The following is a 13,132-nucleotide window of genomic DNA, read 5'->3' as shown; positions in this document are numbered from 1 at the left end:
AAAGAAAAAGGAAGTAATGTCATCAGCTAAGAGTGAGGATGGGGAGGAGGTGTGGAAGGTTTGAAGAGACAAGATATGAAATAGTTGTCCCAGAAATGAAAAGGGAATGGAGTCGGGAAATGCCTTCTGATTGCCAGGCACCATTAAGGGCCCACTTGGGTTAGTCATCGAGCCTGGGGGTGTGTTTTTCTCCAGCCACAGTCAGCTACATCTGACTGGAGTGTGTGGGCATCAACTAGGCAGAGAGCTGGCTTTCACCGGCATCGTGTTTTTACCAGGACAGTAAAACAAAGTGAAATGTGGACAAGGCAAGCGAGGATGTGGACAAGTGGGGCTTTTATATTGCATTTAAGCAGAGCACAAAGGGAGGTGGTAAAGAGAACAGGATGCAGTGAAAAGATGGTAGGGTAACAGATTATAGGGCACAGAGGAGATGAAGCCTTGTCTGACTGGAGAGGAAGGCACTTGACAAAGAGCTTGTGGAGGGGTCTCATTTGCTGGTGATGAGCACTCTAGGCTATGACTGTGGAGTGAGTGGCTAGGGTTGGGTGTCGGACAGGATCCTGGGGGAAGAGGAGGTCAAGAACCTGAGAGGTCACGATATTGGGAGGATCGTCTCTGGGTTATTGAAGTTATTAAGAATTATGGCATGCATTGTCATCCGGGAAATAAAATCTTCAAGAAGGGATGGAAAGTGACCTAGGTACGGTTGGTAACTGCAGTAAGGATGTGTAGCAGGTGGCACAGCCTGATGGCTACTTTCACGATTCCTTATGACTGAAAGTCTTACTTTGCCAAATCAATACTAAGAATAATAAATTAGTCAGTATAATCACTTTACAAGTATGATAAGCAATAGCTTTGTGGTCACGTTTTAAGCCTAGTGCTGAAGACAACCTGGATCATCAGTTATGTGACCTTGGGCAAGTCACTTAACCTCTCTCTGCCTACAGTTTCCTCATCAGCAAAAGAGGACAATAATACCTATCTCACATCCGTCATGTTAAGTGTTTGGTAAAAATCAAACACTTAACATGGTTAAGGACTGAAACATGGTTAAGTCCTCCATAATAGTTAGCTGTGGTTATTGTTATTTTTATAGATAACTGAACATTAGGGTAACTGGAAAATAGAAGAGATAATACAGGTACACTATGTTTTGCAGAATAAATATGTTCTAATATATACATACATATATATGTTAATTTTTCAGAAATAGTAAAACAAAACCATTGGCAGAACCATTCACAAAGTGAACTCTTGGATACACACATTTAAAAATTGATCTGAATCCAACTTGCAAGCATTGCCTATGCATTAAGTGTTGAAAATGGTGGTGTTTTTTAAAAAGTTGTGAAGAATGAAAAAGGAATGAAAAAAAACAAGCATTGCAACTTTGATAGCCTGTTCAAGTTTTCTCGACAAAAATCAGAATTACTTTTTAGACCAAGATGGGAAGACAATATTCCCAAACATTTTGGTCATGCATCAGTGAGTCCTAAATTGTGATTTCCCCAATTTATTGCATCTTCAAGTCAGCCCAATATACCAGCATAGAGGTGTTACATCAAATCGAGGGACTGAGTTAGTGCCATTGAGGAAACTTAGAATTTTTAGTTGTTTTAATAAGTCAAACTTGGCCAAGCGTGGTGGCTCACACTTGTAATCCCAGCACTTTGGGAGGCTGAGGCAGGTGGATCACTTGAGGTCAGGAGCTCGAGGCCAGCCTGGTCAACATGGTGAAACCCCATCTCTACTAAAAATACAAATATTAGCCAGACGTGGTATCAGGTGCCTGAAATCCCAGCTACATGGGAGACGGAGGCAGGAGAATCAATTGAACCTGGGAAGCAGAGGTTGCAGTGAGCTGAGATCGCATCATTGCACTCCAGCCTGGGAGCGAAAAAGCGAGTCTCCATTTCAACAATAATAATAATAATAATTCAAACTTTTCACCCTCAAAGCTTAGCTTATTATAGTCTTCTAATATATATTTTTCAATAAATGAGAATTGATCTTAAAATTGACAATTTAATTGTTTTATGAGCTACTTTAAGTACCCATGCCCAGGCCTAGCAAAAGTTCCTACCTCAATAAAAAGATCATTCTAATATTCACCTTGAACCTGGCCTGAGCCCCTACCTACCTCTGCTTTTTAGTTTTATCTCTTTATTACATTCCTTGGTTTTCTCTTAAGTCTAGCCCTTTCTGGGTTTTTGTTTGTTTGTTTGCCTCAGATAACCATTTTCTCCAACTCCTGCCCCTCTATCTCTCCCTGATCCACTCACTTCATTTCTGGTTTGTATGCCTTCTTCACTAGCCTTTGGCAGAGAGATTGTTCTAGCTGTATTCTTGGGGGCTGGCACAGGGTCTGTCTCTCATTCTGTCTCTCAAGGGAGCTAGAAGGGCTCATGAAGGGCCTGAAATCATATAGCCATGGAAACATGCAGACAGCATGTGCATTGGCCAACTTAGGACTCACTCCCCCATAGGAGATGTTACTGTCTATAATGTGCCTTCAATTAACATTTTTACAAAGCGTTATAATTAACTAGTAAATAGCAGTTATATTGTCAGACATTTTCTCTATGGTGGGACATTGAAGTCAAAGTTAAGGGTATTATATAAAGAACAACTGTGTAGATGTTTCTCAGACCTCTAGATTGGAGGCACCACAAATGCCTGGACCTTGTCTGTGCCCCTCACCTGTTGTCCTGGAGCTGAAGACCTGCACGTAGTAGGAATATTTGCTACCATGCCTATTTGCTGAATTAATGTATTTAACTCCCAATTACTATACATTGTACATTTCATTTAAAATTCTAAAGTGACTTCTTTTGTATCAAATATTTATGTCAATTAAAATAGTTTCATATGTAGGTAACAGGTACACTAGAATCCTAATCGCCACCATTATGCAACATACTCATGTAACAAACATGCACACGTACCCTCTGAATCTAAAATTTAAAAATTAATAAATAAATGCCAGTTAAGGTAAAAAAAAAAGTTTAAATTAAAAAGTTTTACATGAAAAAAATTATTGTATGTTATATAGGCTTAATTGCTAATTTGTTAAAGATGTTATTGTTTGTGTAATATTGTTTTCACACTTTCCTCCATTTTTAATATACTGGGGTGGTCTCAGAATTGACATGGCCCAGGTGTTTCTATGCTTTTGAGAAACCTTAACCTGATTCAATCCCAGGAAAATTCTTGTGACTTGATCTCATATGAGGCCTGAACTCTGGGTCCCTTACGGCATAGCTGCCCCCACATTAGGGCACTAAGGCACAGACAAGCAGGCCCAGCTTTTATATGTGAGTATCTGCACAGATGAAGAAGATCCCAAAGTCATGGCATCTGAGAAGTCAGATGACAGAGAGTTTAGTGTGTGTGTTTGTCTGTGTTGCTGGTTAGGGGAGGAGAGGAGCTAAGAGATGATCAGCAACTTTAAAAGTGTCCAAAGGCACTGAGTATTGGAAAAGGCCAAGAAGAAATGGAGGCAGGACCCTGAGTGACGGCCTCTGCAGACCATCAAATCTTGCTGTGGCCATTGGGTTCAATAAGTTTGTCTGAGGTTGAGTCTGTTGAGTTGAAACTGCCAAGATTGGCAATGGCATCGTATCTCTGTGTCTCTGTATCTCTAGCTCCAAAAGTAAAGCCTCAGAGAGGCATAAAATAAAATCTGTCGTAGATTTGCTTTATGATTTTGTCTAGATATAGAACAGTATATTTCCTTGGAGTAATTTTTTTTAAAATATCAATAATTTGGCAGAAAATATATAGGGGCTATATATTGCCCATGTGTAGTCAGGAGCAGAAATCTCTGTTTTTCACCTATGCAGTAATACCCCACCACACTACAGAAAATGAAGTATACGAATTCAAATGCATAAAATGCAAGATTGCGTTAATGTGATGTTAATGAAAAACAGCAATTTTAGTTAGGCCTGTAGTATCACAAAACACAAAGAGAAAGTATATTGGAAACTATACCATACACAACTGATCATATATTCAGTTTAAAATGTCCCAAATGACTAAGAGACCATCAAACCCTAACTCCACCACTTCCTACAGCCTCCACTCCTTCTACCCCCACCCCACAGCACCAGGACATAAGAACTTTTGCCTGCCTTCCTTTGAGAATGGAGGCAGATATGAGGTCTGGAGCCAAGGCCAGCCACATTATTATGTAGACGCATACCATCTCTGCGCTTATCTTTTGAAAAATAACATATAACAACAGAAATAACCAAGAGAGCTGCAGATGAAAAAAACACCACACAGGTATGGAAAATATCTCAGGAAATCAACCTACTGGAACTGTCATTAACCAGTGTAAGAAAGAAACATTCAAATTAGAGAATTCTAAGAAGGTGTGACATCTCTGATCATGTAGAATGAATACTTGCGGCGTTCCCAACAGGTCAGGTTGTAACTAGGCTACCTCTCCAGACCACACTAGGGCTGTTATGCTGCAAGGTTTTCTGACCAGAATTTTTACCTTATGTTGCTCAAGTTTCCGTTGTATCGTGTTTGCTGTTTCCTCGTGGACCTGCTGAATGGTTATTTCCTCTCTCAGGGCCACCTCCGCTCTGTACAGCCAGGCACCTATGGTGCCCAGAGGTGCAGGAAGAGATTTATCAAGCTGTATATGCCAGTCAAAGAGCTAAAATTTAAAAAGCAGAAAAGTAAAATATCTTTAATACAGATGACAATTTATAAAATTACCCCCAAATAATAGTAAACCATACATAAAGCTTTAAGTTAATGATTTCAGGCTAAGTTAATAAATATCAAATAAGCAAATGTCTGTGTTCTGAGTTTGATACTTTAGGGATGGGGAGAAAATTACAGTTACAAGCAAATTTTGAGGAAACTCAAAATACATCTTAAACATGGAAGATTATTAGAAGTGTAAGCAATTTTCCTCTTACAGGAGTAGCATAAAGCACCCACTGACTTTCAGTGTGGCTTTTGCTGAAAGGGAAGGGATCAAGTTTGCTGACATGCTTGGAGGACACAGCAGTTATATACTTGGCTGATGTGTATCTTGGTCTTCGGAATGAGAATCCCATTAAATCCCACATGATCAGAACAAGTCCAGAAAAATGAGGATTATCTAAGCAGCTCTGGACAAAGATGGATTTAAAAGATTCTTTCTATAATCCTATGATTGTCTACCCTTCTCTCCATCTCTTTCATTTTACCCAATTCTCAGACACATTTCCTAGCTTACTGGAATGCCAGGTGGGATGAGTGCAGGTGCTTAGGAACTAGTCTATTCTTTAATGGAGTCACTAGAAAAAAATGAGACTATCAAAAAAAAATTTGGCTGGGTGCAGTGGCTCACTTTCGTAATCCCAGAAATTTGGGAAGCCAAGATGGGTGAGATGCTTGAACCCAGGAGATTAAGACCAGCCTGGGCAATATAGTGAGATCTCATCTCTACAAAAAAAAAAAAAAAAAATTTAGCCAAGCATGGTGGTAGGTACATGCCTGTGGTCCCAGATACTCGGGTGGTTGAGGTAGGAGGATTGCCTGAGCCGAGGAGGTTGAAGCTGCAGTGAGCTGTGATTGTGCCACTGTACTTTAGCCTGGGTGACAGAGCAAGGCACTATCTCAAAAATAACATTAAAAAAATAAAGAACATATGGTAAGTTCAAGACAAATATTCTTATTAGTGATAGAAGAGTTCCGGGGGCTTGAAATCTTGGTATTTAAGCATGAAGAATATGAATATGAAAGATACTGAGCAGTTTTCCTTCAGATGAGTGATCAATCAGATAAAAAGAGATGTTGAATGAAAGAATATAAAACTGTATGTCAATACAGGAAGGTCATTAACTTTGATGAAACATGGTTTTGGAATACGAGGAGTTGCCGTGGTTCCGTTCTGGAGAATCTGCTACAAGACCAGAGAGTCACCTCTTCTAAACCACCCAGAAGGAAGTTGTGTAAAGTGTGAAGTGATTCAGATGGTCTCAAGATTTTAATCTATCATCGAGTCAATGGCTGATATCACATACACGGAAGCCAAAGCAAGAAAATAGCTGTTAAACCAAAGACTTCCATGAACTTACAGGAAAACCAGACAAGGAGGCAAAGATTCTCCCCTAGTTAAGTCTTTCTAGCCTCAGACAGAGGCAGTAGAACCTGTTGTCATATCACTGTGTAGAAACAGATGATGAAAAATATTCTTTTCTGAATTTATTAAACCCCAATAAAACTAATTGTGGAAGAACTTACCCTGGAGGTCACTCTATCCCAAGATTGTTTTACCAATGCTTGGTCAAGTGACAATTTACCATCTCTATGTAATGGTTGTACTAAATGTTCAATCTGTTTCCTCTTCATTTCGTATTGAACTCTGAAGTGCTTAAATGACTAAAAGAGGAAAAACAGCAACAGTATGGCAATGAGTCAAAAACAGCAAAAGCAAAGGAAAGCACATTTCCTAAATAACAACCTTTTCTATTTGGATAACACTCGATATATGTTACTGATAATAATAATGATAGTTATGTTACTAATAGCAGCTGTCATTCATCAAGCCCTGACATAGCCTGACCCTGTGCTAAGTGCTTTCTGCATATTATCCTCTCTGGTTCTCCCCATCACCCTACAACATAGACATGCATTATTATCCTGAAGCCCAGAAACGACTTACCAAGGACAAGTAGTAGAGGTAGGACTAAAGCCTGGGATTTCTCATTTCCAGTAAAGTAATTTATGTACCAGTATACGTTTGTCAGGAGATCATAGTAAACAGGAGTATAAATCTTAGCTAATAATCAAGATAGTTGCTTTATTTCAAGTACCAAACAATTTACGAATAGAAATTGCATATATGGAAATAATGCAGAATGAAAGCTGTCTAGATTTGTGCTTAAGTAAGCCTGCATAAAGAGGTTTACTTTAGGGGACCACGCTTATATGATAATCCTTTGCTTTAATTTCATGGTATTAAAATATTAAGCATGTCACAGTACAGTTGACATCAATTTATTATATGTAGACTTAACTATAAGCTTAATGCTAACATTAAAACAATTTTTGAAATTTTATATTTTACATTAATTAAATTAACGCATCCTAAAGTGTGACTCCAAATCTAAACATAAAATTAAAATATCATTAAAATGTGCAGTTATGTTACAGAACAGGAGAATGGCCCCACAAAAGTTAGCAGATAACACAACTAAAAGAATTTCAAAATTATAAACAAACATGTAAATTCACATGAAGAACACTGGGGGGAGATAGTGAACTACAATTTTACCTACAAGTTTTTCTTCCATTTTCTCTAACTGAATGGAATTTTTAAAATACCGAAACATAGGCTGGGCACGGTGGCTCACGCCTGTAACCCCAGCACTTTCGGAGATCAAGGTGAGCGGATCACGAGGTCAAGAGATTGAGACCATCCTGGCCAACATGGTGAAACCCCGTCTCTATTAAAAACACAAAAATTAGCTGAGGGTAGTGGCGCACGCCTGTAGTTCCAGCTACTCAGGAGGCTGAAGCAGGAGAATCACTTGAACCTGGGACGCAGAGGTTGCAGTGAGCTGAGATCACGATCATGCCACTGCACTCCAGTTTGGTGACAGAGTGAGACTCTGTCTAAGAAAATATATAAAATAAAAAAATAATAAAATAAATAAAAAATAAAAATGAACCAAAACATAAAATCAACTTTTAAATTTTATTCCACAGGATTCTGAGTGAAAAAACTGGAAAATACAGCATTTACTATCGATTGAAAGAGATTTAAAATGCTGATCACATAATATAAAGATGAAATGAAATTTTCCCTAAATTCAGATTTCAGGTAGTCTCTAAATCCATTTTTAAGAGACTAGTGATCACCTTTGGACTGAAAGGAGTGTTTCTGTTTTTTGCTTTTCTAAGCCTTTATTTCCCTCACCAACTAGCATCTATGTAACAGGTAGCTTTATAACTTGGGATTTATTTTTTGATAATTGATGCCAAACCTAAACCTCATCAGTCGACTAAATAAGTATATTCACTCTGTTCTTGCAATTCTTTTCTCCATTTACTGGCTTAATCATTTTTTAATGGATCTCAGCCCAGAAAATTTTATTTTGGGGAAAAAAGCTCACATTGAATTTCAAAGCAAAAGAGTACATGCATATTAACCACATATTTATTGCTTTGCTAAGTTGGACAAATATAATATTGATGCTATCATCCATCTAAATTCAGGCATATCTTAAAGATACGATTATGCAAAATCACTAATGCCATAGATAAATCTTTTGTCTACCATGTTGAAGTTCTCACATTATCTGACCTTTTTCTGTAGCAGAAATGATTGAAATATGATGGTGAGTAGAACATATTGCAGAATATAATTCAGAATATACTACACTTAATTTTGCCACTAAAATGGAGTGATGTTTTACATTGGAAAAAGTGATAATGCTGCATCAAATAAATCAAAATTTTTATTAATTTTTATTTTTTCTTCAACTTTTGTTTTAAGTTCTAGGGTACATGTCCAGGAAGATTTGTTACATAGGTAATCATGTGCCATAGTGGTTTGCTGCACGGATCAACCCATCACCTAGGTACTAAGCCCAGCATCCATTAGCTATTCCTCCTGATGCTCTCCTTCTCCCACACAGGCCCCAATGTGGGTTGTTTCTCCATGTGTCCATGTGTTCTCATCGTTCAGCTCCCATTTATAAGTGAGAACACGCAGGGTTTGGTTTTCTGTTCCTGCATTAGTTTGCTGAGGATAATGACTTCCAATTCCATCCATGTCCCTGCAAAGGGCATGATCTTGTTCCTTTATATGGCAGCCTAGTCTTCCATGGTGTATATGTACCACATTTTATTTCTCCAGTCTACACTGATGGGCATTTGGGTTGATTCTGTGTCTTTGCTATTGAAATCACACTTTTTAAATGGGAACAAACTGTGTTTTGTGTCTTGGAAATGAAAATCGGAAGCAGAAGTCCAATTAATGACACTGCAGTCAGACTGGGGAAAAACTGAGCTCAACTTGAATGCAGTGGTGTTGGACTAGGCAGGTCGCAGCCGAAACTGATCCCTTTAATGGACCTCCAATACTCATGTTGCAATCCTTTATTAAATTCAGCTTATTTTATAGTAATTTTCAATTTGACTCAACTCTTTGTTCTTGGTAGATTTTTGTGTTAGATGACATCTACAAGATCATGAGTTCTATAAACACAAAGACTCCACATTTGTTTTCCAAGTCATCTATAAGACCGAGTTATGGGAAAGTGATGAAGCCTCGGTGCTCCATATATAGTGTGGATACAATGCAACTTAAGACTATCTACATACATCAGAAATACAATTATTAAATTATATGCAAACTTAGGGTAATGAATATTATGTCTTTAAAGACTTTTTCCCGTTAATGTAATCCGAAGCATTAAACAGAGATCAAATGACATATATAAATCTTAGTCAAAAGTAGCTTTTGAAGAATTCAAAAAGCTTTTCCATACATTACCTGATATTTATCCTGTAAATTTGATTCCACCATCTGTGCTCTTGTCAAATCTCTCTCAAATTGTTCTATCCAAACTTTCATTTCCTTCAAAATTAGCCTGTCTTCTCTCTGGAAACAGGGAGACATTATAATTTTATTAGTATCTGTGCATTTATTTAATTGCTGATTAATACCTGACTGATTCTAGAAGATACTTAATATTTAGTAAGTCCCAACTGTCTCTGAAAAATTTTCTTTCTCCTCACCCCCACACCTTTAGGACAGTAAGAAGCAAAAGTTAACTCTAGAAAAATATCTTATCTTATTGAATAATGAAATTAACCAACTCCATTTTTTTTTGGCCAAGTAACACTAATTTAATAAAGAAAATGTGCCCAGGAGGGAATTTCCTAAGTACACAAAAAATAAGAGTCATAGCTGGAGTAGAAACACAGTCCTGTAAGTTGCTTCCTAACCCAAGGCCATTGGTAGCCCAGAGGACAGTTCTAGATGGGGTTCATTTTGACTGAATTTGAGGAGTTACACCCAAAATACCATTGGGTGACTTGTCTATATTACTACTTAAACTGATATTAGGTATTACAATCTCCACGTGGAAAGAAAACACATTTATCTGGTTCAATACGGTATTCCCAGACCCTGGGAACATGATACCTTTTAGAGATGTACCAAGTTATTTGGTGAATAAATGTATCCAGGTCACTACTCATCTCAAAAATGGAAAATAAAATTGGGATTTTCATACTTATTTTCACAAATAATGACAAGCGCCATTATATAATAGCATTGATTTAGTGAAAATATCCTGATTTTCCATCAAGATGTAGTGTCTCATAAGAACGTCAAGTATTCATAACCATACTGAACATGGTTTTTCGGCATTTACAAAACAGCTTTCAACTCCACCATCTCACTCGCTGCTGACAGTGCTGTGACACAGGTAAAATGACTGTCCCCCTTGGCAGGTGATATTTCAGAGTGGAAAGAATGCCACTTATGGAGACAGGCCAAACTGGTTTCAAATTCTGGCTCTACCACGCATTAGCTCTGTGAGCTTGGTGTGTCCTTTTTTTTTTTTTTTTTTCTTAATCTCTTTACTGTTGTACTACAGGATGTACTACACGGTGTGTTGAATCATCACGCACCTTTTCAATGATTTTGATAAGAATTAGAGGTAATCTGTGTAGCATGTCTAGTACCGAGGTTGTCACATTCTCATGATCCATGCCTTCTCTCACTTTCTTGTCTTGCAAAAGCAGTCATCTTCTGCCTAAACACTTACCACATTTTCCCGTGAATAATGCCTTTTTCAGAACTCGGCTCAGGCACAACCTACTCTAGGAAGCTTTTTCTAACCCAGAAGTCTGAGTGAGGGCATCTGTCTCCTATACCAGTGGTTCTCACACTTAGTACACACTAGAATCATCTGAGGGGCTTAGAAAAACACAAATTGATGGGCAGCACCGACAGAGTTTCTGGCTGAGTAGATGTAGAGTAGAGCCAAAAATCCATATGTCTAAGTTCCAGGTGAATCTGATGCTGCTGGTGAAGGAACCATATATTGAGAACACTTCTCTATGATCCTGTGACAACCTCAGCACTAATATTCACCCAAATGCATTTGGGTGATAAAGTCAGCCCTCTGTGTCCTTAGATTCAATCAATAGCAGATTGAAAATATTCAGAAAATAATAAAAATAACAATACAGCAATAAAGATAATACAAACAAAATACAACACAGTATAACTATTTATTTATTTATTTGTTTATTTATTTATTGAGACGGAGTCTCGCTCTGTCGCCTGGGCTGGAGTGCAGTGGCCAGATCTCAGCTCACTGCAAGCTCCGCCTCCCGGGTTTATGCCATTCTCCTGCCTCAGCCTCCCGAGTAGCTGGGACTACAGGTGCCCACCACCTCGCCCAGCTAGTTTTTTGTATTTTTTTAGTAGAGACGGGTTTCATCGTGTTAGCCAGGATGGTCTCTATCTCCTGACCTCGTGATCCACCCATCTCGGCCTCCTAGAGTGCTGGGATTACAGGCTTGAGCCACTGCGCCTGGCCAACAACTATTTAAATAGCATTTACATTGTGTTAGGTATCATACATAATCTAGAGATTAAAGTATATGGGAGGATATGTGTAAGTTAAATGCAAAGACTATGCTATTTTATATCAGGAATCTGAGCAACATGAATTTTGCTATCTTGGGGGGTCCTGGAACCAATCACTTGTGAATATCTAGGGACAGCTGTACAAAATCCTTGTCAGGCCTCTGAGCCCAAGCCTGCACGTATACATCCAGATGGCCGAGGCAACTGAAGAACCACAAAAGAAGTGAAAATGGCTGGTTCCTGCCTTAACTGATGACATTTGATGATTGTGATTTGTTCCTGCCCCACCCTAACTGACCAATTGACCTTGTGAAATTCCTACTTCTGGACAATGAATCTCAGAAGCTCCCCACTGAGCACCTTGTAACCCCCACCCCTGTCCACAAGAGAAAAACCCCCTTTGACCGCAATTTTCCACTACCCACCCAAATCCTATAAAACTGTCCCACCCTTATCTCCCTTTGCTGACTCCTTTTTCAGACTCAGTCTGCCTGCACCCAGGTGATTAAAAAGCTTTATTGCTCACACAAAGTGTGTTTGGTGGTCTCTTCACACGGATGCACGTGACATTTGGTGCTGAAGGCCCAGGACAGGGGGACTCCTTCAGGAGACCGGTCCCTTGTCCTCACCCTCACTCTGTAAGGAGATCCACCTATGACCTCGGGTTCTCAGGCCAGCCCAAGGAACAACTCACCAATTTCAAATCAGGTAAGTGGTCTTTTCACTACCTTCTCCAGTCTCTCTCGCTACCTTTCAATCTCCCTTTCCTTCCAATTCCAGCTGTTTTTCCTCTCTAGTAGAGACAAAGGAGACACATTTTATCCGTGGACACAAAACTCCGGTGTGGGTCACGGACTCGGGAAGACAGGCTTCCCTTGGTGTTTAATCACTGCGGGGACGCCTGCCTGATTATTCACCCACATTCCACTGGTGTCTGATCACCACAGGGATGCCTGCCTTGGTCATTCACCCACATTCCCTTGGTGGCAAGTCAATTGCAGGGATGACTGCTTTGGCTGCTCACCCACATTACAGCTCAGGGCTGCTCACCACCCACTTCTCTGTGTCTCTACCTTTCACTTTACACTTACCTCCTTCACTATGGGCAAGCTTCCACCCTCCATTCCCCCTTCTTCTCCCTTAGCCTGTGTTCTCAAGAACTTAAAACCTCTTCATCTCACACCTGACCTAAAACCTAAATGCCTTCTTTTCCTCTGCAACACCGCTTGGCCCCAATACTAACTCAACAATGGTTCTAAATGGCCAGAAAACAGCACTTTTGATTTCTCCATCTTACAAGACCTGGATGATTTTTGTCGAAAAATGGGCAAATGGTCTGAGGTGCCTGATGTCCAGGCATTCTTTTACTCATCAGTCCCTCCCTAGTCTCTGCTCCCAGTGCAACTCATCCCAAATCTTTCTTCTTTCTCTCCTGTCTGTTCCTTCAGCCTCCACCCCAAGCTCTGAGTCCTTTGAATCCTCCTTTTCTACGGACCCATCTGACCT

General features: G+C 39.4%; 1 protein-coding gene across 1 annotated transcript in view; it reads right to left on the bottom strand.

Moving 5' to 3' along the window:
* Positions 1-13,132, bottom strand: part of SYNE1 (spectrin repeat containing, nuclear envelope 1) — a 570,706-nt gene that overhangs the window by 391,585 nt on the left and 165,989 nt on the right. Inside the window, exons 12-14 of the mRNA XM_011996807.1 lie at positions 9,515-9,622; positions 6,256-6,393; positions 4,511-4,675 (exon numbers count right to left, since the gene is read on the bottom strand). Of these exons, the coding sequence (XP_011852197.1) occupies positions 4,511-4,675; positions 6,256-6,393; positions 9,515-9,622 (411 nt within the window). The remainder of the gene's footprint in view (positions 1-4,510; positions 4,676-6,255; positions 6,394-9,514; positions 9,623-13,132) is intronic.

The sequence above is a fragment of the Mandrillus leucophaeus genome, unplaced genomic scaffold (assembly GCF_000951045.1).
Source record: "Mandrillus leucophaeus isolate KB7577 unplaced genomic scaffold, Mleu.le_1.0 Scaffold524, whole genome shotgun sequence".
NCBI lineage: Eukaryota > Metazoa > Chordata > Mammalia > Primates > Cercopithecidae > Mandrillus > Mandrillus leucophaeus.
This window is presented reverse-complemented; position numbering and strand designations above follow the sequence as displayed.